Source organism: Plectropomus leopardus, chromosome 10 (assembly GCF_008729295.1).
Source record: "Plectropomus leopardus isolate mb chromosome 10, YSFRI_Pleo_2.0, whole genome shotgun sequence".
Taxonomy (NCBI): Eukaryota; Metazoa; Chordata; class Actinopteri; order Perciformes; family Serranidae; genus Plectropomus; species Plectropomus leopardus.
Genome location: NC_056472.1, coordinates 32,028,145 through 32,055,880, shown reverse-complemented (window position 1 = coordinate 32,055,880; position 27,736 = coordinate 32,028,145). Strand labels below are relative to the sequence as shown.

General features: G+C 38.6%; 1 protein-coding gene across 2 annotated transcripts; it reads right to left on the bottom strand.

Moving 5' to 3' along the window:
- Positions 1 to 5,824: 5,824 nt before the first annotated feature.
- sf3b1 (splicing factor 3b, subunit 1) lies at positions 5,825 to 26,846 on the bottom strand. Of its 2 annotated transcripts, XM_042494023.1 has the most exons (24): positions 26,791 to 26,846; positions 24,679 to 24,851; positions 23,806 to 23,907; positions 22,786 to 22,900; positions 18,896 to 18,975; positions 18,585 to 18,773; positions 17,928 to 18,390; positions 17,113 to 17,234; positions 16,810 to 17,007; positions 16,582 to 16,683; positions 15,476 to 15,655; positions 15,312 to 15,398; positions 13,664 to 13,934; positions 13,031 to 13,176; positions 12,621 to 12,767; positions 11,861 to 11,986; positions 10,141 to 10,362; positions 9,870 to 10,052; positions 9,294 to 9,405; positions 9,075 to 9,195; positions 8,856 to 8,987; positions 7,827 to 8,099; positions 7,098 to 7,314; positions 5,825 to 6,011 (listed from the first exon to the last, which is right to left on the bottom strand). In XM_042494023.1, exons 1-24 carry the CDS (start codon positions 26,816 to 26,818, stop codon positions 5,853 to 5,855), a joined length of 3,948 nt encoding a protein of 1,315 aa, XP_042349957.1. In that variant the 5' UTR covers positions 26,819 to 26,846; the 3' UTR covers positions 5,825 to 5,852. The 2 variants fall into 2 exon arrangements, with proteins under 2 accessions (XP_042349957.1, XP_042349959.1); XM_042494025.1 differs by lacking the exons at positions 22,786 to 22,900; positions 23,806 to 23,907; positions 24,679 to 24,851; positions 26,791 to 26,846 and adding an exon at positions 19,333 to 20,562.
- Positions 26,847 to 27,736: the final 890 nt, after the last annotated feature.

The window sequence follows — 27,736 nt, the reverse complement described above, 5'->3', positions numbered from 1 at the left end:
AGCACGGAGAAAATTTCTTCTTACATGATCCACAACCTGACCCATGCAGAGTCCGGCCCGTACCAAGAGGAGTGCTGGACCGAAGGCAAAGTGACACATGAGAAGAACATCAGCGTGATTATCTGTAGTTCAGTCAAAAATATACATACAGTTCCTGTAACGTACCGAGAAACAGTGCTCCTGCAATGTCTTGGAACTGCTGACAATCAGGATGTCCAGTGGCTCTGGCAACATAAGAATGAAGACGAATGGACCAGAGTTTTTGAGGATAATACGACATCAGTGATTGACAATGTTGGAGGAAGATTCCAGGTTGTGAAAGACAAATCAAATATTCTCGCATCCAACTTCCAAACAACAGTTGTGACAGTGTTCACATGTCTGGTGATGAAGCAACAACAGTGTGTCAGCAGTCATCCTGCCATATATGGCCTGACGACGGAGTTAATCTACGGCTCAGTGGGGGAGACGGCCGTGTTACCGTGCACCGTTGCTGATGTCAGCGATGATCAGCCCCCACACTGGTCTAAATCGCCTCCCAACACTGACCTAGTGAAACTAAACAAGACTGTGGACCAAAACTACTCTCTGGCGTTTTCATTGCTGACATTAAATCACAGTGGTCACTATTACTGTGAGACTTCTATGAAGAAGAAAATATATTTTCTGTTGGTGTGCCCAAAATTTGGCCCACCTGCTGTAGAGCTCTTTTCACTGAGAGAGGAAGTCACTCTCAGATGCAAAAATTTGGTAAAGGGTATAGGGTTTTCTTGGTTCATCAAGTCGAACCAAACAGAGGGCAGAATAATAGTTATCGAGACAAATTTGACTATGAGCAGAGTGACTGAGTACCCTGACAGAAGTTTGGTTATCTCTAATCTCTCACTGAAAGACGCAGGAGAGTACTGGTGTGCAATTATTGATCAAGACCAACAGTGTGTGTTAACAACCAAAACTGTCCTGAAGTACAGAGAGCCCTTTGGGGTTCACTCCACCTTCTACAAAGTGAGATGCTCAGTGCTCAGCGCTCTGCTGGTGATCCTCTGTGCTGCTGTGGTCGCTGTGAACGGAGGACCAGGAGAGGAGGGCAGCTTCCAGCTCAGACACACAGTTAAAATGTTTATTTCCTCTCTGTCTTTAACACACTGTGCTATATACTGCATTTGAAAATGCATGTTAAATATTCATCAACTTGAACACAAAAAACAGAAAAACAGAGAGAGAAAGAGAGATTTGTAGCTCATTTTTATAATTATAATTACTATTATCAATAATAATAATAGTTATAAGTGTTATTATTTTATTATTAATCATAATATTAATAATAATACAAGTACAAGAGGTGAAAAATAAGAATGGCAATTATAGAAATAAATACCCAATGATGTAAATAATCAAGGATTATATTAATAATAAAAATAATGATGCCAAGAGTTTTTAAGGTAAGAGGCCAAACTTTGATCCTGACAAGTAACAAATAAATATATAAATATGTGTTTCATATATTTTAATTAGCTTGTTTGCTCTTTTTGTTTCGTTGTGTAGACATGTAACTTTAGGGATCCCTGCTTTGGGCTGCAGTCTGACCCACAGCTGGGGAATAGTCGATGTGATAATGTTGTTAATGTGTTTTTTACATTTCAGTAATTAATATTTTAACATTGCTCTCACCTGAGATACTTTTTAAAAACATTTTACTCTCTCATTTGTGTGATTTTACAGATGTTTTATTATGAATCAAATGATTGTAAATATAATATATGTGTGTGAGTGTGTGTGTGTGTGTGTGTGTGTGTGTGTGTGTGTGTACAGGAATTAAATTTTATGCATTTATAATCTTTGTACCTTGCAGTGTTGGTGGTGTTATAGGATTGTTATTATACCTTGGTCGGCAGCAATTAATAATCAATGTCTTTATAATAAAGCTTAAGCATAAACAATAAATCTTGGTGTCCAGTTTTTACTGTTTTTTGTTGTGAATTCTGATTTTAATTATTATAAACAACATATCTCTTGGTGTGTAACATGTATCTTATACATTAATGAAGAGCAGCTGATTTTTTTCATCCATTTACTTGTAAGGTTGCCTTTCCTTTCCTTGGGCAAGAAGGATAATGTATGTGTTCACTCATTCTACTTTTTTTATTTCTATTATTTATTTATTTTTTGTTAATGTTTTTAAATATTTTTGTAGTTCTGAATCTCATTTTATTTGTAATTAATTTATTAATTGTTTATTTTTTTCTATACTGATTGTCTTTATTTTGTTTGAATTATTTATATTTTTTAATTTATTTTGTTTTTAATATTTTTTTATTCATTTTATTATTATTATTATTATTATTGTTTTTATGTTTAGTTTTTTTACTATGATTCCAAGTTTTTTTTCCCCTTTTTTACGTCTCCAAATAAGATTTCTATTAACAGTGAATTATTCAATCAGTCAGCCCGCTTTTTAATTACAAACAGCTGAATCAGACATGAAGTTATAACATTAATGTCTTCAAAGTAATGAAAATCCCAGAGAGTGGGCTGTATGTGGACCTCCCCCTTATAATTCTGCGACAGGACTCGCTGAAATAACCCAGAAAATAAGTTTTTGACTAACAGGACTACTCCCCCTGTGTCTGTGTAAAAGTGTCTAATCTGCACATCAGCTGCATGACAACTGCTGGCTGATGAAGAGTGCGAGCATGTGAAGGCGGGGGAGCAGAGAGCAGCACAGACAGAGGAGACTGATCTGAGACCAGCGTCATGCAGCTGTTTGTAACAAACAATCATATTCTGCAAAGGAAACAGTTTCTCCTCAGTCTCGTGAGAGTCTTCCAACACGGAAACTCTCGTTTGCAAACAATCAGATGCTGTGTTTGAGCATTTAGGTGCAGTTTATCTCACCTGAACTGGATGCAACTGGTTTTCTGTTTGCCACAACAGCAGCTCGTCTTATCAGGACGAAGATCCAACACACTTTTTACTGCAGGAGCAAGAGGAGAACAGGTTAACCCTTTGTATCCTGAATAGGCATCACTTTTCTTGTGCTAAATTCAGACACCTGTTTTAAGTATGTAAACCTTTGAACCCTGAGCAACCTGGTTTGATTTATTCTTAACAAACATTTGAAAAAGGTCATAAGCAATTTGGCAACAAATGTCCTGCAAGTTACAGATTATACAATTTTAGAGAATTATTTTTGAAAAACCAAAGGAAAAAAAAATCCAGAAAACAGTATTTATTATTATCATAATTTGATTTCTAAATCATGTAACAGAATCATTATCACTTGAAGCCTTTTTTCAGATAATTTGAACACAGAGTAAAGAGTACAACTGTCTCCTTAGTCACATTAAGTATAAATCATCACCTTTAAATTATAAGGTTCTATCTGACACATTTGTCAAAACTGAGTTATTCATATATTGGTATTCTGTGACAACTTATTAACATTTGGTAAGCTATAGTTAGCTAAGTTATATGCATTTTTGGACCTTTTAATGTAGTTTTTATGTTTTATGATAAGTGCGCGTGTTAGCATGCTAATAGCGATTAGCATCATAACTTTTAGAAACGAAATTAAACTGGTACCATATAAACATACACACCATTAACCTTCTAAATACTGCTATTAGTCTACAACAGGGTGGCATTGCTTTTTGTGAAATTGTAAACATTAATTATTTGATAGCATTGACAGTTTTCAGAATGTTAAGCTAACGTTTGCAGCGTCTGCTTCAACTAAAGTTAGCCATTAGCTTTTCAAACTGTTAGCTACAACTCATGTTAAACTTTGATGAAAAGACAGTGAATAAAAATACTTACATGTCTTAAGTAGAGAAGATTTCAGGCGAGACTAAAGGCAAAAACTCATCTGTCCAACTAATAACTGCTTTCTCCAACACTTTCACATTATTTAAAGTTAGGCCTAAAACCAGCAGCTAAACCGGTTTAAACCGGTTTAAACTGGTTCTGTGTTGTTTCAGATGGAGCTGTTTTGAAAATTTTAATGTTGATTTATCTTTTTTTTTTTTTTTTTGTTTGGTCAACTTATTACTTTAAAATGCCCTTTGGTTAAGGTTTAAATTGATAAAACTCCCAATCAAATCGGCCTATAACTGAGGCAATAGATGTATATAAGGTGCGTACATTTAATTAGCTTCTGACTGACAAACTGAAAAACAAAAAAAACAAAGTGTGAATTTCTGGGTTTTTTCAAAGACTTTGGTCTGAATCTTGCCTCATTCATTTGAATATGAGAAATGGGAATAAAAGGACCTGGAAAATTTTGGAATTATGAAGAAAAAGTTTCCGGGAATAAATAAAAATAAATGTTAAATGCTATTTAAAAGAAGAAAATGAAAAAATAAATGTAAGTCTCAGTGTAAAAGTTTTAGTATTAACGTATAAGTATATAAAACCTTCAAAAAAATAAAGGTAGTCCTTTAAAAAAGGAAAAAGTCATTTTATCTGGAAAATGTGTCTCACCCGGGACAGACCCATGTCCACATCGCCCAGTCAGCCTCAGATTTGGTTAACATCAATGGGCTCCGCCACGTTTTGGTGCAGGCTGCCGTTTTATCGCGCAATATGCTTCACATTTAGGTCACAGTCCTTCCTTCTTTACTACTTTATATTTGACATAAAACGTATGTTCATCTCTATCCCCCAATCACAAATAAACACATTAATCTCTCTATTACACACAGTTGTTCCACCACATCCTTCAATAATCTGTTTGAACACGACAGCCTTCAGATACTTGATAGAAAGTCAAACATTTCAAAGTTTCCTATGATGATGAGATAAAAAAGTGAACTGCAGATGCTGCTGCTGTGAATTGACAGAGTTTATAAATTGAGAGGTACCCGTCACAAGTTTGACTCACGTTTGACCACCAAATTCTCAGTATTTCACACTCGGGTTCAAGTGAAGGTTTGTGGCAAATTCTGCAGAATTTCCCTCCAGGTGTGTACACACACACACACACACACACACACACACACACACACACAAATATATGTATACATACATATACACACACAACTTATTTTATTTTTTAACATGATCATATATTTTTATTAATATGTGTATTTATATATGTATGTATGTATGTGTACACACACACATGTATGAATAGATCGATCGATAGATATAGATTTTTTAAATTTACTTTATATTATTTTATTTACTTTTTAAACTATATTTTCCAGTTTAAGAAAGGAAAAAACAAAAAGGGAAGTATAGAAGTGAAGCTGGTTCGAAATGGTTTCAAGCGTACCGGGAGTGTCTGATTATAATTCTCTGGATTCAACCAAAAAAAAAATAGCAATTTCACGACTGCAAGAAAGAAAAAGATGAGTCAAACACAGTAATTGGAATTTTATACACAAACATTTTATTCGGTTAAATAAAGCAACAACCTAATAAGAACGGAGGAGGTGTGAAACGAGGAGCGGGTGTGTAAAAGGGAGCAGCCGGTACAGAGGCCAATCAATAATCAATCACACAAACCAAACAAAAAAATAGTCCCGATATTTAAAACATTGTGACGACTTGTTGCTGCATTCTTCAAATAAAGGCTTGTCTGCCCTTTCCTCACTGGGAACACTCAAAAAGAGTAAAAATAAAAAAATACATACAGACTCTACATGTTCCTCTGACTTCTCCTAATATCATGCTCATTTTTCACTCCTGGGGTCGATATCCAGAGGCCGAACGAGCCCGCGCTGGATCGTTTCATCCTGGGAAACATTACGGTTTTCTAAATAAAAACGGACTCAGTCCTAGACCGAGATCAGAGACGACATGGAGAGTGACGGTCGAGGGGAGGAGAAAAGCGTAAACGCGTGAATTCATATTTACAAGACGTAGTCGAGCTCGTAGCGGACGTACATGTTCTTCTCGTCGTTGTAGACCTGTGGGTAGTGAGCGATGAGGGCGTCCTGTGAGCCGATGTAGATGGAGTTGTAAATCTTCCAGTAGACGTCCCGAACCTTCCTGGCTGGATGGAACAAGCCCTGCAGATAAGAGAATTAAAATAATGAGGTTTATCACAGTAACGCATTGTTTTTCATCATTTTTAACCCACCACTTTTTTTTTTTTTTTTTAATATCCCGCCCCCTGATGAAAAAAAATGTTTAACTTTAACATATTCTCTTTTTCAGTACAAAATTTCTCCAAAAAAACTCTAAAAATACCAGTTGTGGCTCCATCATCTTGTGTTTTTGGTTTTTTTTTCCTTTTTCTTTACAAAGCGTGTTAGCAAAACTTAATACCTACTTGAACAGAGCAAGAAATACAATATCATTTCTCATTTATTGTATATCAATTATGTTTATTTTTATATTTATATATTTTTTTATTTATTGTTTATTTTAATTACATTTTTTAATACATATTGTTTGTTATTTTATTTTCTTTAATTTATTTTTTATTTTTGAGTATATATATAGCTTTTTACTTATTTTGTTATTTTTCTTATTTTTTAAAACTTATTTTGATGCCACTGGTTTTTTGATATAATTATGTTTGTAATCATGTTTTTATTTTTCTAATTAATTATTAATTTATTATTTTTCATTTATTATTTCTAATTATTTGACTGTTAAATGAATTTTTAAAATGTTATTTAAAAAATACATACACATACATATTATTCATTATATATTTTCTTATCATTTGTCTATCATAAATTTTTATTAGATTTTAGTGTATTTCTAATTTATTATTTTGCATTTTTTTATTTAATTTTTTATTATTGTTGTTATCTATTTTGAATTTTGCTGTATAAATAGAGATGCCTTTCATTGTGCCAGCTGGTTTTATGGCTGCAGCTAGAATTCTGTTTATTAATGAAATATTATTTTTGTTTTGCTTTTAACTTGTTCAGTCTGTCAACTGCCAAAAATAAATTTAAAAAAATAGCTTCTACAAACTGGCAGTGGAAGTGGGGTGCAGGGGTTATTAAATGTCACCAGGACAGATGATAAAAATGCATTTAAAAAAGTAACAAAAAAACCCACACTATATTATCATAGTTATTACATCAACGATGACAGTCTAACAACAGTGGACATTTGACAGCTGAATCTTTCCTCCTCACCTGTAAGCAGTACTGCAGCATGCGGCAGGGCCCGATGGCGACCCTCAGCCCCTCCAGAGCGCCCATGACAGCCTGGATCACGTGAGGCGACGTCTCGAACACGTTGGGCCACACGTAGTTAAGTAAGTGGTTGAGAGAGTCTTCGCAGCCGAAACCGTAGACGCCCAGAGACATGTGCTGAACCACCGCGCTGGCCGTCTGTCTGTGAACCAAGTCTCTGCAGGACGACACAAGGACAGGGTCAACGTTTTTACTGAAGTGGGAAATAAAGAACTGAACCTACGTGTTTATTTAAAGGATAAAGAATTAGAGCTGGATATTTTAATGGCTAAATGTTTGTTTTTTTTGAGAGCAGCTGCGAAAATATTCACAACGTAAAAATCACTCAATGAATTTTAAATGTTAGTCTGGAAACAATCTTACATCGGATTCAGACTTCACGGTATCAAGTCCGACACGACGTTCAGATGATGTTGGTTTGGATCGTGAACGAGTGTCGAATGCGACAATCGATGGTTTTATCCTGTGTAGTGTAATATGGTAGATGACAACCGAAATCGTGTGTAGGACGAGCAAAAGGAGCACGGAGCGATCTGCTGCAGAACAGCTGTAACAGCTGTAACAGCACCTTTGTCTGTTTGATATTTCCTCTATAGGGAGTGGGGACCGTTCTTTTTCTAAATATTTCTTTTTTTAGGACTTTTTTTTTATTTTCGTCTTCAGACTCACCTGTCCATGAGCGCGTCCTCCAGCAGCGGCGTGACAGCGTAGATGTAGTCTTTGCCCATCTCTCCGATGTACTCGAACAGGAAGGAGAGGGATTTGAGGACGCCGTTCTGCACGTTGAGCTCAGGCACGCGGTACTCGTTCATGAGCGCCGGCAGCACCGTGAACGGTGAACAGGTCTCGGCGACGATGGCGATGGCCACGGTCGTACAGACTCTGTTCTGACGCTCCTGGACCTTCAGGTTATTGAGCAGAGTGGCCAAGACATCATGGGGGCTACGTGGAAGGAGGAGGGAAACGTTTTCACGAGGTTTGACTTTTTAAACCTTTGATACCTGAGCATTTTGGCTTTCTGTCTTTCAAAAACATGGAAGGGCAACAAGCAACTTAAAAAGAAATGACCCAAAAAAAATAGCAAGAAATTAATAAAAAAGTTCCTTGAAAATTACTTGGAAAAAAATGAGAAAAGAAAATTAAAAAATTAGCAAAAAAAATTGTTTTTCCCTTGTAACCTCATTTTAATATTATGAATTAAGTTATTGATACATTTTTTTTTTTTTTTTTTTTAATATACCAACACAGGGATTCTGCAGGCATCAAGTCACAGATGTACTAAACTGGATTTTCCTAAAAGCAAAAAACACTCTGTATAGAAATATGTAAGTGGATGAAAACTTAAACTCCCAGCAGCCTGCAATCATTAAAAAAAGCATTTTAAAATTTTAAGTTACTGCAAACAGCTGACAAAATAAAATATTATAGTTTTTTTTAATTAACTGAAATGAAAGTTAGATTCATACAAACTAAGCATGAAATTTTGTTTGCAAAAGTCTTATTCAAAGTGTTTTAAGTTTTTTTTTATTGTATTTACAGTGATTTTACTATGATGTGTTTTAATATGATTAAATATGGGTCTTTTTAATACGCTGTAAAGCTTTTTTTGAGTTAACTAAATGCAATGCTGCAGAAAACCTGTACAAACACAAAGATAAAAACATATTTGGTATTTATGAAGATCTGGATGATACTCACCCGATGGCTTTGGCGATGTAACCAAACGTGTTGACGGTCGCTCTGCGGATGGCTTTTTTATGAGCTTTCAGCAGCTCCAGCAGTTCAAAACAAATCCTCATCCACTCCCTGGCCGACACATATTCAGCACCCCTAAAATACACACAACAAGTTCAGATACATAAACTAAAAATACAATCAGATCCATACGACTTGAATGCGCGGTTTCATTGCACCGACCTGTCAGCGATCCTGCCCACCAGGTCGATGCAGTTCTCCTGCACCTTCTCGTGTCTGTTCTTCAGGATGGGAGTCAAACGAGGAAGCAGGTCTTTGATTGGTGGAGTCATCTTGTGCATACCTGCAAAGAGAACAGAATGATTGAGGAGATTTCCTTTACTAAACCCCAAAATCTAAATCTAAGATAAACAAATTTCTATATGCAATAAGGAGACGTACCGATAACATTAACGATGGCCTTCAGCGCTCCCAGGATGCTGCCCAACACCTCGGGGTACTCCTCTCCCAGGTACTCGTACAGCACCACACCCAAGTGACCCATCAGCTTTTCCTGCGGTGACGGACAAACAGAGCACGGTTCAGTTTAAAAAATAACACTTCATGGTTGTGTCTGAGTATCTGTGTGTCTTTATGAGTGTTTATTTTATCCGCAATGTTTTTTGTCTTAAGGTCTTTGCATACTGAGTCAGCGTTTTTCTGATGCGTTTGGTAATCGGTCATCCAAATGAAGAAAAAAAAAGAGCCACATATGGCTTTCAAATAATATTGCGATATTTTAAGGTTATAATCGTGATACACAATATGTATCTCAATATTTTTAGATGTCTTTTAAACTAATGTTACTACTAAAATACAAAATTATTGAATGAACTACAGTTAAAATAAAGTTAATTAAAGTAGCTATCTATCATTTAATGGCATCTGTGCCAATTTTTCCTTAGTCCTGGGAAAAAAGCGACAGACATATTTGGTCACAGTTTTTGTAAACAAAGTAAACCCTGCTTCATGGTGTACCTCCTGGCACGTCTTCATGACCACAGCGGTGCGAGAGATCAGGTCGGCTGCCTGCTGACGGACTTTGGCTGACTTGTTGTTGAGACGCCACAGCACCGTACCACAGATCTGAGGCAGGTAGGGCTTCACACGCTTCCCGAGGGCGTTCACCACCGTGCCGAAACCGTTGAGCATCACAGAGTCCTGGAGGAAAACAACAAGGGATGAAATTAAGAAAAACACTCTAGTAATCGGATAATCTCAACTTCACAATGAGTTTTATTTCTCTCACCTCTGTCGTCTGCTCCTGGAAGGCGTACAAGATACCGTCGATCAGCTGCTCCTCCAGCTTGTGGTCGATGTCAGCTGCACCCAGGTTGCCCATGATTTTCTCGATGGTCTCCATCACCATCTTTCTGTACTGCTCCGCCTCGTCTTTCAGGTCATCAACGATGCGAGAAATGATCTCTGCTGCTCCCACTTTGTTGGCCAGCTCCACTGTGGTGTCCACCAACTGTTCGAAGGAAAGAAAAACAGTTTAAAAATGTTTCTGGGATGTGTGCGAAAGCTTCAGAAGTTCCCATAATCCCCCCCGAAAAACTATTTGGAAATCACATCAATTCCTGTACGCCTACAAAAGATTTCACTCTCTGATATGAAGGCGCTAAGGAACATTCCTTTAATTATTCTGAGGATATTTGCTGCTGTAATTAGATTATTTTCATCATGTTTGACATGAGGGCGCAGTAATACATATCATTTCAATATTCATTTGACTTAGGTGGCAAATAAAATGAAAAAAAAAAAGAAAAATCACAACTTAATTAATGTAAGCCTGTCATTGTAATATCTGACTGTAACCAACGGGTGCAGGTTGAGAACAGACGGGACACAAACGTCAGGTCTGCTGGCTCTCGTGTTGGTGTTAATCTTGCGAACGACTAGCCCTGATCTGCCCACGGACTGGGCGAACAGGCGAGAATAGTTCGCAGGAAGCAGCTTACATCTTAATCTTTTAATGACACACATTTACGTCTTGTAAATCGGGAGTTTAAGTGTTGGTGAGTTAAAGGGGTGTGCAAAATGTCTGTTTCTGCAGGATTTGAATGACTTGTGATTAGGCTAAAAACATGACGCCAGAGATGTTTTTCAAAACAAGTTGGCACGTCGGGGCTTCAGGACACCCACTGTGGACGTGCAGTATGGGGACATTTTGTTGATTTCTTGGGTACTTTTTTAACATTTGAAGCCTGGTCACCTTTTGCTTTAATTGTATGGGAGGTGAGTGCAACACCTTTTCACTGTGAACCTCCGGCAGTGTTTTGTGGACTATAAAACTTCACCCAACTTTCCATCAGCATGAGGCAGAGAAGGTAAGGACTGAATTTTCATTTTGGGGTGAACAATCCCTTTCATGCATCTTTCATCTCATGAACCACACAGACGAGCAGCTCAGTCCTCCCTTCCTGCATGCTTGGATCTGCCTTCTCCTGATCCAGAGCAAGTACTCTACCTTGTGCCAACATCGTTACTTCTGCAGGTATTTTGTACCACAGCAACCAGATGCGACCAAAGCATCTCAGCTGAAAAAATGTTGTTCCTCCAAAGCGCTCCCGGCTGGGTGCCTGGAGTTTTAAGCTGGGAAAAAACACTTAAGCCATGTATCCATAAAAGTGTTTTGGGTTTTTATGTCTAAAAACACCAGGCGCTCCTCAGGAACCACCCAGCTGGGAGCATTTGAGAGCGCTTTGTAGGCAGCATTTTAATCAGCTAAGACTCCTTGACAGTATCTGGTTGCTATGATACAGAATAGCAATAGCAACACAACAGTGGAGTGTCTGCTGATAGACGTGTGAACCGGGATGTGTCTCAGCTGTCCACTTGTGTTCGGAACAGGGTCTTGGACTCATTAGTTTGACAAAAAGGGAAAACACAAACATCTAAGTCAACTAAGTCCCCTGAAACTGACTTTTTCTGGGGTTAATCGTGAACTTCTGTGTTTGTTTGCTCACCTGTCTGTAGTTGCGTCTGTCCAGAGCCATCCTGTGCTGCCAAAAGTGCTTGAAGAAGGGGGGCAGGATCTCAGTCTTAATGTAGTTAGCCTCCACACCATCAGTGCCACAACACTGCTTCACCACCTGTGAGACAAAAACGCAAGTCGAGGTCAGAGAGGGAAACTGAGGACATCTATAAGGGGCGCGGTCTGACTCACATACCAGGGCTCCCACTCATTCTCACTGACACATACAATAAATCACTAAATAAAGTAATAATGGAAATGGATGGGGCCCACTGCCGGTGCTGTATCCAGGTCTCTTAATACATCCATGATTAAAACATCCTGGCATTCATGGCAGACTATATTTAGCATACTATGTATTGGGATACACATTTTTTTGGCATATTGTATAGTATGGTAGTATGAGTATAGACCATTTTACTTTTTTGGCCTCCAGCTAAAACCGTGACATCATCGTGACGTCGGCCCTAAAAGGGTCTGTAGGAACGCTCAGAAGGTTTCGGGGTCAAAGCGAGTTCAGACAAAGAGAAGACGGGTCGCATGTAGCCAGCGGGTGCAGGGTGAGAACAGAGAGGACACAGAAATCAGCTCTGCTAATTCTCGTGCTGGCGTTCATCTAGCGACTTACTAGCCCTGACGCAACCACGTGGCGGCTGAACAGGCGAGAATGAGTCGCAGGAAGTTGGGGAAAGTTTATAGAAGCATGGTCTAGCTCCAGAGGTAAGACATTAGTTGTTCTTCCCATCTCTTACCTTGAGTACGATCTTCTTCATCTCCTCATCGGGGGACTGAAACTCTCGGATGAGGATCAACATCACCTCTCTGGTGTAGTAGTTTGCATACTCGGCATCCATCAGTGGGATAAGGTAACCGATGGCTTTAAGGAAAGCAGCCAGACCCTGGTGACAAAGAGCGAGAAAGAAATTGTGAAAAAAAAACAAAAAAAAACTCACAAACTGTGGCTTTTTGACTCTGATGATAAATGTCTGATGCTCCCAGCAGAGTATTTATGGTCTTTAATGTGACCTCTACTGACAGCAGCAGCCCCTCAGAGGAGACTTTATAGCAAGCAAATATTCACACTGTAGCCACGTGCAGGCTGAGTGCTGGGTGTGGATCTTGCAAGAAACAGTTTGTTCTTTTCTTTGTTAAAATGTCTTACCTTTCCTCTGTGCTGTCTGATACCCTTCCAAAGGGGTTTGAGGACCGAGTCAAAGGACTCGATACCGTACGGCGTGGCAGCTTCAGCGAGGGCAGCGATAGCCAGAGCACTGATGGTCCTCACCTTCTGCTGCTCGTCCACCAGACCTGCAGCATCACACAGTCAAAACCAGAAGTCAGAGCATGAACACATTTCACTACAGACAGTGCGGCAAGTCTTTATTGACTATCTGCAGGAGAGTTTTTATAACTTTACCCTTTGAAATTTAAGAAAATCAGCCTAAAATGAGTGAATATCTAAAATGAGATCGGTACTCCCACCATAGGAAAATGTATGAATACATCTTGTAACAATGTAATTACAACTGCATCAGTGGCTTGCCTTATTAGCCAGGAGAAGCAGAGGATTGTTTCAAAAGAAAGTGCATAAAAATGTATCATGAATGGAGACAAACACAACACAAGTCTAAAAGTAGATCACTGCACTTTTAGGACTTTAAAATTTGAATTTGGCTTCAAAAAATAAAGATAAAAACTCACTAAATCCCTCTGCATGTGAAAATAATACCTAAACTAATGAAATGCATCTGTTGATTTCAAAGGGTGCTGTTTGATACAGCTGAGCGTGACTGACCGTGTTCGATGATCTCCACCAAGCTGCGGAGGTGGGGCAGGATGGCGCAGCCCATGAGGATGGCGATCTGCTGCACGATCTTGATGCCTGTGTGTCGCGCCTGCCAGGACTTCTTACTCTTACACACGGCTTTGAGAAACGGCAGCAGAGAGGGAATACCGAGAGCAGAGGCCACCACGGCGAAGGCTCGGGCTGTTGTGTTTCTGACGTACTCGTCCATGTTGTCGATATCGGGACGCATCGTGGAGATCATTGTGGCCAAACCGGCAGCCTGGGACAGACAGGAAGAAGAAAAATGTCAAATATCTGAGTCAGATTTCCAGACATTTACTGACCAGGTGAAGTCAGACACAGACGTTTTAAAAATGCTTTCTACATTAAATGTTTTAACAATAAATTTAAGTTTAATTACACTATTTGAATCATATTTGAATCATATTTGGGGGCACTATGACACACCGGCACATCACATTTCAACATTTTTTTTGGCAAATAAAATGAGAAGAAAACAGCTCTTATATCTCGTGGTTCACCTCCAATCTGCTGATCAGAAAAATACATGATAGAATATTATACAAAAATTAAATCTGACCAGGCAATCTGATTGGTCAACAAAAAACACAAACAAACTATCTTTAATGTATTTATATAAACCTATCATTTAAATTGAAATATATATATTATTGCTGCCTCCATGACTTGTTCCCAGCCAACAGACTAAATCGGCTATATTTTAAATGTTACGCAGCGGCAGTAATGACGGCCAACATGATCAAACTGTTTTTGTGTTAACTTATTGACAATTTCCTCTCCTCTGACTCAGGCTGTTTTAAAAATAAATGTGCAGAGTTTACAAATACATGACAAATTTATCATAATCCTGCCAAGCTCTGGCGGTGGAGCTCGTGATCTCAGTTACACTATTAACACTTCCACGACATTGACGGGATAATCTGTGTTTTCACAGTTATACTGTAGTTTTATTTTCGTAAATTCAAGTTGATATGCGAAAATAAGAAGAAAAACAATGAAAAGTGTAAACGTGTAATCAATTTTTGTTTTGAAAATTACTTTCTTTGACAAAAATGAAATTTTACACACTTTTTGTCCAACATGAAAAAGCACAAATTCAGGTGTTGATAAAAAAGGAATAAAAAAAGCCAAAACATTTTATTTATTTAGTTTTTTTCATGAAAAATAAGATCTGTTTCTTTATTTTGATGAATAGTTTATACATTACGAGACCAAAAGATTCTGGGGGTCTTGAAAAACTACTGAATATGAAAAAAATGCTGGTGCGGGAAAGTGTTAATCAGACAATTTCTACGTCCTCTGGATTCCACTGGATTAAGTCTACTAACATCTGTGTCAGTATGTCTGTGTTTACTGAGCCTGAGATTTCAATCTGCTGTAACAGTGAAAACAGTTATTATCTATCAATCAATAACTAAACTCCGTCAGCGGAGCATCTGACTGTAACCAACGGGTGCAGGTTGAGAACAGACCGGACACAAACGTCAGGTCTGCTGGCTCTCGTGTTGGTGTTAATCTTGCGAACGACTAGCCCTGATCTGACCATGGATTGGTTGAACAGGCGAGAATAGTTCGCAGGAAGCAGCGAGTGCGTAAAAAAAGGGTTCAACTTTACCTTTGCCAAGTTAGAGATGATTTCTCTTCCCTCTACTCTGGCGTAGTAGTCCTCATCAATCAGCAGCGGCTCAATCACCACAAGGATCTGGACACAAAGACCACAGTTTATCAGACACGACCCACAAAAAGATGAGTGCAGATCTTTCAGCCGCTGAGACTTACCTTGTGTACGTAGGGTCGGACCAGGTCGTCCAGTTTGTACAAAATGCGGTCGATGACTTTGACAAGAAGATGGCGCTCCTGGTCCTCCAGGGTGGGCGACATGAGTAATGGCAGGATCTGGTTGAACAGGGGGCCTGCTCCGAATTCACGAGCTTTGTCTGTGATCTGACGCAGAGCGGCCTGAAGACGAGAGAGGAGAGGATCAGTCAGAGACAGACAGAGACAGGCAGACACCCTTTTTTCCACCAATGTGGAACCAGTTCCTTTCTGGTTCCTGCACGTAATTTTCAAAGATTCAGACTACTTCGACCAAAAACTAATCGTTTCAAAGCCAGAACAGTTGTTTACAAGCTGGAAGCCAGAAATGCCAGTTTTTCTTTAATCTGAAGTGCAAACTGTGACAACATGAGTACACGTGTGATATTGAGAGTTCTCAATCTCAACCAAAGCCGACGACCCCGAAAAGCCCAATGCGTTTGGCTGAAAAATGCGCGCTGATTGACCAGGTTACGCAGGATGTAAAAAAAAAAATCACCTTTTTTTAAGAAAGATATCTTATTGTTTGTTTGAAATAAATATTTGGAAACTCTTAAGGTCTCGATGTGAGGGTGATGGAGAAAAATCCTGACAGAGGGCCAGACAGCCTGCATGCCCTCTTTCCATTTAAGCACCAAACTTCAATAGTCCTGAACACACCTGTTCGAGAACTAGAGCTGATTTGGTGGAAAAGGGGTACGAGAGACAGACTGAAGCACTTCTGACTCAACAGATGTGATGATTTCTGTCTGCTTTGTGATGATTTCTGTCTGCTGCTCCCAGCAGAGCATGATGGTCCACACTGTGACCTCCACTGAAAGCTGCAGCTCCTCAGAAAGGAGATTCTTTAGCAAGCAAATATTCACACTGCAGCCACATACAGGCTGAGTGCTGGGTGTTGATCTTGCAGCAGGTTCTGTTGTTGTGATTATGCTGTTTATGAGTTTCTTTGGTAGATTTGTGACATGCGAGGAAAGAAAGATCTCTGGGAGAATATCTGGCGTCTTTTAAAAAGGGATATTACAGATCATATTTTGATTTATGTATGTATACACACAAAAGTGACAAACCTTTCTCATGGGCGGTGTGCCGTTTTTAATCTTCAGCAGCAGCTTCATGATCTTCCTCTCTTTCTGCTCCTCGGGGCTCAGCGTGGACTCATCCACCTCCACCTAACACAAACACACACAGTTAGCCATCATGTTGGCACACGGTGAACTTCAGACAGGACAAACATCCCGGCTGTTGATTTAACAGCTTCTTTTACGTATGTCGTGTGTAAAGAGTGAGATGCTCACCAGCAGTTTGTCAAAATATTGGATGTCATCAGGTTTGAGGAAGGGGAGGTTTCCTGAGGGCTGGTCGTTCATCTGTTTCGTGGTGCGGTCCTCCTGCTGCATGTGGAAGCCCGTCATGCCTCCGATGGGGGTTGGCGTGGCTGACAGCTTACGGGCCGGAGTGCGGATCGGCACGTAGCCCGCCGGTGGAGGCAAGACCTGCAGAAAAGAACGAGTAACTGTCAGTGCTGCGACTTCTTTTGAATTTCATTTCCTCATGCTTGTGTCACTAAAGAATTAAACGCAATAAAAAGGGACATGGACCTTGTATCCCTCTGGGAACATGGCGTCGAGCTCCTCGTCTGTGAGAGGCCGGTTCCTCTCGTCAATCTCCCTCTCCCACCTCCACGCCTGCAGCTGCTCTGGGGTCATGCTCATCAGGTGACCTGAAGAAAACAGAAGAGGAAACTGGTTTAAAAACACAGTAAAACCATCAATGGCCTGGAGAATCTTTAGCAAATGTGATTCCTTTCTTAAATAAATTCTGACAAACTGCAGAACACGGGGAAGGTAGATGTTAAAGTTGTAGTCATGTGCAAGAAATACAAAAGAAACAGATGATAGGAGCATATAGGTTTCTCAACACCTTCTCGAACATTGAATTCCATGACTTTTTTAGGACTTTACTCACCAAAGGACTCAAAAAGGACAAATTTGAGACATGGATCGAGGTTAGTAACTGTTCACTTGCATGCTGCCCTGTGTGATAATCCAGCAGCATGGCTCAAAGCTGCTCTGCCATAGTGTTAACTTCTTGCTGCAGACTCTGCATCAGGCCACATAGACATCTGGCAGATCTTGTATGGCTGCAACTATATATTATTTTCATTGTCTATTATTTTTGCTTACCAATTTATCTATAATCAAACTAATAGAAATGAATTAAGTATTTGACAACTACTCAATAATTGTTGCAGCTGTACTTTGGTGAGCCCCTAAAGGTTGGCTAAATGTTAGATATCTCGCCTTTTAGTGAAGGATCACTAACATTAGGCGGAGAAAAGGTGGATATATATCAGCATGCTAGAAATGGGCAAGAAATCCAATATCGTGCATCAAATGCAACAAAAGCTGTTTACCTGGTGTTGGGGTAGCCATGTTCATTGCTGGCGTTCCTATGGGAGTCTTTCCTGGAGTCAGCAGCGGTGTTGAGGATCCCATCTGACTGGCAGGCGTTTCATCCCACCGTGACTTCCTCTTACTGGCCCCTGGCGTTGGAGTCTCTCCCACCGACTCGTCTCCTCGGTCTGTGCGTGGCGTTTCTGCCCAGCCACTCCCGTGTCCCGGGGTCTCTCTTTCTGTCTTTGGGGTTTCGTCCCAGCGGTTCTTGCGAACGCTGCCCGTGGCTCCGCCGTGGCCGGGTGTGGCGTGGCCAGGTGTGTCCCTGCCAGGAGTGGCAGCGCCAGCAGGTGTGTGACTGGGAGTGGGATCCCACATCCGGGTACTGGGAGTGGCCCCTGGGGTCTCACTGCCTTTAGGGCGGCCGGGGGTTTCATCCCATCGGCTGTTTGAAGGTGTGTGTGCCGGGGTGTGTCCTGGAGTCTGCAAAGAAACAGACGCAAAGAGGATATGAGATTAAAAACAGTCTACAACTTTGACAACAAGTTATCAGTCTAATAATATTTATATATAGTAATCAGACGTTCCACGCTGCAACAATCACAAAAAAACAGCCCATGAGATCCTGAAAGGAGTTATCCATCAAGCAGTGAGGGGCTAAAATTTACATGACTCACCTCAGCAGCGGAGTCAGCCTGGTCCCAGCTGGACATCTTTTTGGGTGTAGCATTAGAGGGAGTCTGGTCAGCTGTCTGGTCCCAGCGGCGTTTACGTTTTGCGGCGGCAGCTTGTGTGGCAGCGGACCCGTTGACAGCTTTCAAGTCCCCAGATTTGGCCTTCTCTGCCAGCTGCTGACGAATCTCCCTCTACGAGCAAAAAAATCACAACATCGTCAGGAAAAACGACCGAAAAAAAAAATCACAAGACTCAGTTAACAACTTATTACGAGTGATATCTGGAAAAAGCTTGCAGTCAAAGAGCGGCTCACCTCCTCTTTGGACAGGTTCTGCTCCAACATGACGTCCACGTACGACCTGACCTGCAGCTTGGGGTCCGGCGTTTTGCCCCCTGCGCGAAAGAGCACGAACAAGAACATAGGACACTCATCAGTACACACTCTGGGGACCCAAGTTATTACAAACACAGCAAGCACAAACACAGCCAGCTAACCCTGACTCTCTTTACCAACAGATTAACTTACATTCCTGTTTGTTTTTAATAAAACAGCTGATTCACAAAACATTCCTACTGAATTACATACAAATATACATTTGTCTTTCTTACATACAGTCATAGCATTCTAATGAAAAACAAGCAGATACATAGAGAGAAGAGTTGAGGTTGTGGTGTTTTCTTAAAGTGGATTAAGAAGTTATAGCCATCACTGATGCAGGGGTCCTGGGCTGTGCTCTTCAGAATACGTACACTTTCAGTGCCAAGGGTCCCTCTGCAGTCAGACTTCAACCGGCAGAAAAGAAGCCTAGAAAATTTCTCTTTACCATTAGTAACACTTTGGAAAAGGGTTTGAACTCACACACAACAGTATACCACCTGTGTTGCATTGATTTACGGCACTCAAAAAACAAATCTTCTTGGGGCACAAAAATGGAAAAAAATTCATATGGAATACCTGTGGTTCAATTGTTTATACTAGCTTATAAAGTCAAGATTTTGAGGCAACATTTAGGAATGACATTACCACAAAATATGAGCATCTACTTTGGCATTCAAATATAAATATGAGGCAAAAAAATAATGATAAATTTAGCCCTACCGTCAGAAAAATGGCATCCCAGAGCCAAACTGACTCATAAAAGCTCTGTGTTTTTTTAAACCAATCTTTATACATTTACATCTTGACTTCCTTCTCAGGACAAAATGTAACTGATAAAAACAAGGATAAGATATGAAGTCAAATATCTGGCCAGTAATTTTCCGTCATGAATGCATGGGAAATTTTATCTTAAGTTTGTAGGAAATTGATAAGTCAAATTTAAAAAAATAAATAAAAAACTTAAGAGGCTCTTTGGGAGGGGGTGAGGTTTGTTGTAGCTGGGCTGCATCTGATTCCCCTCATGAGCCCCAAACAAGCGGCCAACGTGGACCCTGACCAAACTGACATGTGCACAGTTCTCTGTGTTCCCCATAACCTACACAGGATGAGTTGCTGCACCCTTAACAGAGTGCAGTACAGGACTGGCAAAGCAGTACTGCTGTAGGAGAGAAATTAAGGACAGTTAGTATGGGCCTGTGGTATTGTGGTACACAATTTTCTTGATAACATATTTCTATTTTACAGAGAGAGTTGTAAAATAAAAATATATTTACACAACAACTTTGTACAAAGAGCTCTCTCTACATGCAGGCTTCAGGTGAGCCCTACCTAGACCAAACCTGAAGCACTCGGGCCATTTCGGCTCATATTGTCAGTGGAAGTGAAGATGCAATAAAAATGGAAGGGGCGATAAACTAGCTGGCTCACACTCTTGCATGTTTTTGCTGAAGTCTTGCAAAGTTAGAAAAATGGTTACTTTGTGATAACACAGATTGGCTAAATAAAATAACCCTAACTCTAAGATTTTCTAAGAAAAGCTGGCCACTAAGGCCGGGCGATATGGCTTTGAGATAATAATATTTAATATTATTTTAATAATATATATATAATAATATAATTAAAATAATATTAAATATTATTATCTCAAAGCCATATCGCCCGGCCTTAGTGGCCAGCTTTTCTTAGAAAATCTTAGAGTTAGGGTTATTTTATTTAGCCAATCTGTGTTATCACAAAGTAACCATTTTTCTAACTTTGCAAGACTTGGGCAAAAACTTTTAAACAGATTGTTATAATCAAACAAATCAAAGCTGGACCCATGGTGCTTTTACTTTGAAGGACCTGGCTTGTCTTAGGCTGGAAGCTTGAGGGTTTTTGTTATGGACTTGGAGCTGCTGGTCAACAGCTGGATGTTAGCATTAGCACGGCGCCTTTAACCCTGAGGATTCATTCACTGTGAGCGGGCAACAAACTAACAGCTCTTAAGGTCATATTTTACTAATGTTTGCGAGACTAACTGGTGCTCCATGGTCACAAAATGTGACTAAAAAGCTGCGATCAGACCTCTGCAGATACAAATACATGCCTCACCAGCTTACACCACTACCACTGATTACGTTAGACTGTTACCGCAGTGCCATTAAATGTGTTATTATTTATTCTCTGTAAGCTGGAAACACGCTCACAGCTCTCTAGTTTAGTTATTAATGGTATTTGCAAGTCGCAGTGGTGCAATATGGTCGCAATGTGTGATAAATAGTTACGTTCTGGAGCTCTGCAAAAGCCCTGCTTTGTGTGTGTGTGTCTGTAAGAGGCGGAGAGCCATAGGAGAACCAAAACGCTAGTGGCTTATAAAAACAATGTGACAATTATTATTGGATGTAGTCATCTTATATATAGCACATGGAACAAGCCGCAATACCTCGAGTATATTCAATAAATCACCCACCCCTACTGTCCACACAAAGAAAGACATAATTAGTTAGTCAAGTCCTATGCTGAGGCCAAAGACCTCGAATCAGTCTAACCGGCCAACAGAGGAGGTTCAGTTACCCCGAGACTTTAAAATTACAGCCCAGACTAAGAGAAAATGGGAAGATAAAGCCAGCCTCATAATGGCTGTAATGTTATGTTATTATATAACTAGGGCTGGGCAATAAAACGGTAATGAGAATTATCTCAATACTATTTTCCTCTATAGTGATAAAAGTAATTCTTCAACAAATCTTCCATTAGCGATGTGCAGAAGGTGAAGCCATATAACAAAAACAGCAGACTCCTGTGAGAAAAACACTCTTTCACTCCACTGAACGAAGGAGCTGCTCCTCTACTGCTGCCCTCCATCAGCTACTGTGTTGGTAAATCAGAGAAAATATCCAAATATCCAGATATTGTGATTTTAGATAAAGATGTGTGTCTCTCACCTAAGCCAAAATTAAAACACAAAACCCTTCTCAGTGCTTAATGAGTATTTTTATGTTCTTATGTTCAGACAATAAATAATAGTTTAAACTACAGTAAAAAGTAAGGTTTCTTAAACTCTGACTTTTTTTTGGTACATAATTATCAATATCGATCAATATGAATGAATCTGGATTTTTAGCCAATTTTAGCCATATCGCCCAGCCCTATATATTCAGCCCTGATATAAGTTACCCTAAGGCTCCTGACAAAGCATATTTCTTTACACTGCCTGTCTCTGGATCTAACGCCTATAAGCGAGCAGGTTGTTGTGTCTCATCTGTTACTGAGCTCAGCGTGGAATAGCAGTTTATTTACAGGTGAATTACACCAAAACTAACCCTAAAGCTTACATTTCTCATCCTCATATACTAGGACAAGCGGACACTGCCGTTTCCCATCATTATTTAGGCTGACACTCACATGAAATTATTAACCCTTCGACTCACACACAACCTATCTGCTACCCACGTTTGTTAGGTGAAATACCCCCCTTGAACATTCAACACCTAACCACCTCTCCCTATGAAAGGCATGGCAACCCCACAGTGGGTTTAGCTGTATTTGATACACAAAATGCAGATTAAAGGCATGAAAAATATATAACTTTGGGCCCACACTGACATTTGCTGCAAATGTAGAAGAAAAAAATGACACAATATGTACTTGGACCACAGAGGATTGACCACCGGGAAGGCGGAAGTCTGGGAAGCGAGCTATTGCATTGTGGTCGAAGGGTTAAAACAGAAAAACTATGGGTGTGAAACCATTGGTAGTCATGGTGGGGTCACAAAAAAGTGAACCGTGAAAAGGGAAAGGAAATGAGGAAGGTATAATGAAAGTCGAAAAAAAGCAAAATTTACCGTCTGCAAAAGGGTCGAGACGCTCAGGTGAGATGATCATCTGTCTGCGCCGGGCTTTGTATTCATCTTCCCGCTCCGCGATCTTCTGCGGACGATGCTCTGCAAATGGGTCGTACTGCAAAACGAAGACAGGGAGACGAGTGTCAGTCTATTTCTAATATGAAAAAATGATTTAACAACAAGAACACAGGGATTTAAATATATTTAACTCTTAAGGGCTGTTAAGCACATTTTATGCATTCTTCTTTTTTTTGTTTTGGCTGTGTCCATGAGCCTAAAATACACAGTGGAAAATAAATTGTTATATTCAGACTGTAAAGTGCAAAAATGTGCCGTTGAAACCCATTTAAAACAGCAATTTTTGATCGTCAAAAAAAAAATCTACTTTGCATGGTATTATATTGAAAAAAAAATATTTTTTTCCCCAATCTAAAAATATAGCGGCATCATGCAAAAAATGGCATTTAAAGGGTCAAAAATCTGAAAATTTATAAATATTTGATATTTATGATTAGGACTGACGTCGGTTAAAAAAAAATAAACTCAATGAAAGTATGAAATCATATTAATGTATGATATTTTTAATAGCCTGATTTTGAAAAGCGCACTTTGTGTGCAGGGTGGTATTAGTGTGAGTATTTGACACTGCAAAAAAAAAAAAAAATAATGTATGAAAATCAATGTTGCTGCTAATCATTGACATGTCCTAGGCTGTGATAATCAAAATTACTTAGCATGTAGAATATTGGAAATAATTGTTTTTAAGTGTTTTTTTAAACTTAAAAAGAAAGTGGCATCATGACAAAAAACTGCATTTAAAGGGTTAAAATTCTGAAAATGAATGAATATTTGATATTTATGATTAGGACTGATGTTTGTTAAAAATGAACTCAATGAAAGCAGACCATAAGATTAATGTAGAATATTTTTTAAAGCTTTATCTTGAGAGGCACACTTGATGCACAGAGCGATATGAGTGTGTGACATCAAAGCGGGTTAAGACAGTAAATCAACACATACTTGCTCGTCTGACTGAGGAATGGCATTGAGTATCGCCACTGGTGCATGGTACCCCGGCTTCTTTTGTCCCAGCAAGCTTGTAGATGAATCTTCTTCATCATCCTGAAAAAAAGAAAGAGAAACAGGAGTCTAGTCAAATCTCACCAAAATGGCAAGACTCTCCTAGCTCATATGCAACAAGCAAAGGGGAGCAGTCAAGCTCCAAAAATACAACTGTGGAATTGCAACAGTGAAAGTATCATTATATTGACACTATTTAGATAAATTCAGATCTATAATCCGAATCACAATGTTTATTTACAATAACTTCTGGGTAGAAAACCGCCACTTCACGTACAAATAATCAGACGGCACTAAGCAAACTCTGCCTAATTGACAAGTTATGGGCCACCTAAAAAAACCCTAAACCCTAACCACCGAGGGAGGTGCTTACATTAAAAGGCGGTTAGCACTTTTCAATAATAATAACTACAATTATATTTATAAAGAACCTTACAAACACACACTGAAGTTAGTCAATAATGCCAAACAGAGGCCAGACTAAGACATAATTAAACAGAAGAGAAAATTTGGATTGGATTTGGTTTATCAATAACTAAGCAACACACTTCATAAAGTAAGCACAACAGAAACATCAGACAGGAAGGACCACCATGTTTAACTCTATATTTTTATATGTTACAGTTACGACTGAAAATGACTGCAGAAATAAACAAGTCTGCCACATTTACATATCTGCTTAATTCAAAACAGTAGCCAGTTTTCTACCCAAAAGTGACTTTTGTTGTTTACATCATAGTGATTCAATCAAGCCGACTCTTTGCAACTGCTCAGGGGAAATATATCCATGTCCCTGCGTATGAAAATACTCACATCCTCCTGTTCATTGGCGGCGATGGAAGTGACATATCCAGCGAAGCGGCTGTCGCTGCCTCCATAGATCTCCTGGTCATAAAAGCCAGTGGAGTCCAGACCCACTCCCTGCTCTCCTTCCTCCAGCAGGGTGGCCTTCATCCCCTGGATCTCCAGGATCTGGGCCTCAATATCTGCAGAGAAATGAAGAAACAAACAAGAGTTAGAAAATACATAATAAAGTACAAAACAACTATAATTTCCACTATTAAATGCTAATTTCTCAGAGGCAGCCCTGGAATATATCCAAGTACATTTACTCAATTGCTGTGCTCAAGTACACATTTGAGGATCTATTTTATCTTTTCATCTATCTTTTAATGCCACTTTGTTTTTATTTCTACTTCTCTGATCTCAAATAGAAATATTGTAGTTTTTACTCCATTTCATTTATTGAACAACTTTACATGTTAAAGTTTTGCACACAGAGCAAATGAATGATGTTTTTTAATAACAAGTGCAGCTGCAACAAAATGATCAATAAATTAACTCTCTGCATTGTTTATGTAAAAAAAAAAAAACAAACAATAGTAGCACCTTATACATTTAAATATTTTGATTAATTTAACAGTTTGTTGAAATGCTGGAATTGTGCCATTGGGTGTAAAGCCACTTGGAACTTCATCAAACTGTAATATTGGACTTTATAGATAATATAACTTTGAGGCATGCTTTGTGATGGGGCTATAATGAATTTTGACTTGACATGACTAATCTGTAGAGCACTATGTGAATGAAATGTGCTTTATAATTCATTTGTCGTGCCAAATGGTGGAGAAAATAATCAGCAGATTAATCCATTAGGAAAATAATGATTATTAAAGTTGATACAAAATATTTCTGAGCTTCATCTCAACAAACTACGACAGCAAATGCATCAATATGTGAGTAATAACTGTAGCTAAAGTAGTAATTAATGTGAAATGATGTGATGATGGTTGATAAAATAGTATTACAGTAACAGTGAACATTTCTCTGCTTTGGGAACATAGTTTTGATACATATCCCCTATACACACTTTTAATTAAGTAATGCAGAACTTCAACTTGCACTGGAGTATTTTTACAGTGTGGTATTTGTACTTAAGTAGATGATTAAAAGCTTAACATTTAACTGCTCTGTAAATGTGGTTGTGTTTGTAAGTGAAACTACTGCCTTTTGAGTATGAAACGTGCTATGAAATACATAACACCTTTGCATTAATGGAATTTCTAAATGTTTACTGAAATTATTTTTCAAAAACCAACAACAATCTAATAGTGGAGAAAATAGTCAGTGGACTCATTAATAATGTTAATAATAATAAAGTTTTAGTTTGACTTAAAAAAGATAGTTGTGAGCTCCATCTCAACTAATAATAACGCTACATGAATTAATGCGTGAGTAGTAATAATCTGATGATACATAAAATAACACTCACGTGGAAGTTTGTTTTTTCTGCACTTCCATTATTTTTGGTTCGTTTTCCAGGTTTTACTTATTGTTAAAGACCATCTTCAATGTAGAATGAGATTTTGAAATTAAGTATTTTTACAGTGTATTTCTATTTGACTTAAGGATTTGAGTATTTTCTCCATCACTGCAAACATGACTCAGAGGTAATAACACTTAACATTAGACAAAGAGCTTAATATTTGCCTGCTGAGTGAAACGTGTGGTCGAGTACTGTTGTTAAAATAAAGCTAATTGGGTTAGCTATGTGACGACCATATTAGCACTAAAAACAACATTAAAACGCGATGCACTGGAGGTAGTTATATCACTCAAACATGGTCTTGAGTTTAAAATACGAAACGGGACAGTGGGTTTAGTGGCGAGGTTACATGTATATTACATAAAAGGTGGGGGACGGTGGCTAATTATCAAGCTAACAGTTAGCACCCAGCGCCATTATCCAAACCGTCCGCGTTGCGTCGCAGCACGGCCCGCCGCTTATCGCGTAAAAAACACCAAATTCATGCACCAGGATGAACCCCACGGACTACAGCAGTTACTACGTAATTCTGTTCACACAATATCGTAAAAAGTTCCCCGAGAAAAGACGCCGTTAATTCATTTTTGGAAGTAATTTACCTTCGTGCGTTTTGGCGATCTTCGCCATTTTGGTGGTGGTTGTTCGACTCTGAGACCGGAAGTGTGTTAATCCAGACTTCCTTCCTTCTGTCGCTCCAGCTGTTCTCAGATCAGTTTTCCCAGGTTTTTATTATTTTATTTTTATAAGTAATGTTCATGCTAATTATTATTATTATTATTATTATTATTATTATTATTATTATTATTATTATTATTATTATTTTACTCCAGGAAAAGTTGTGGTTAGTGGCATGTGATGACGAAAATTTTTAAATTTGTTTATTAAATTGCAAAACATGTTCGATATTAATACACACACATATATATATATATTATATGTTATTTTACTACAACTGCAAAAATACCAAAAAAATGATTAACAACAATAATAAGGTACAAGGACTCAAATCATATTTTCATTTGTTTATTAATCATTGGAATTGAAGGAATGATACGGACATTGGAATTGAAGGAATGATAATGAGGATTGTTAGTAACATTATTTGTGTTTTTATTTTTATTAATACTAATATTACATATATATATCTATTATCTATACTAACTATAGAAGAGAATACTACTACTAAAAAACTAACGATCATAATAACAATAATAATTTATTAGTTACTACATTAGGTATTATCATTTATCATCATACGGTAGTAAATAGTAACCAAAATTTGTCCTTGATTCGCTACATCATTGGATCCCATTGAATAAGACTCTATAACATCAATGACTGGCTGATGGGAAAAAACTTTCATCCAAAATTAGCATATTTGTGTAATTTGCACAACAAATTTTTGTAATATTTATCTATTTCTCTCTTTGTGTACATACTATTCTATTATTAATCTATCTCTAGAGAGAGAGACATACCTACTATTTACCTCTATGTACATACTTATTTTAATACTTATTTATTGTTATTGTTACTATTTTCTTT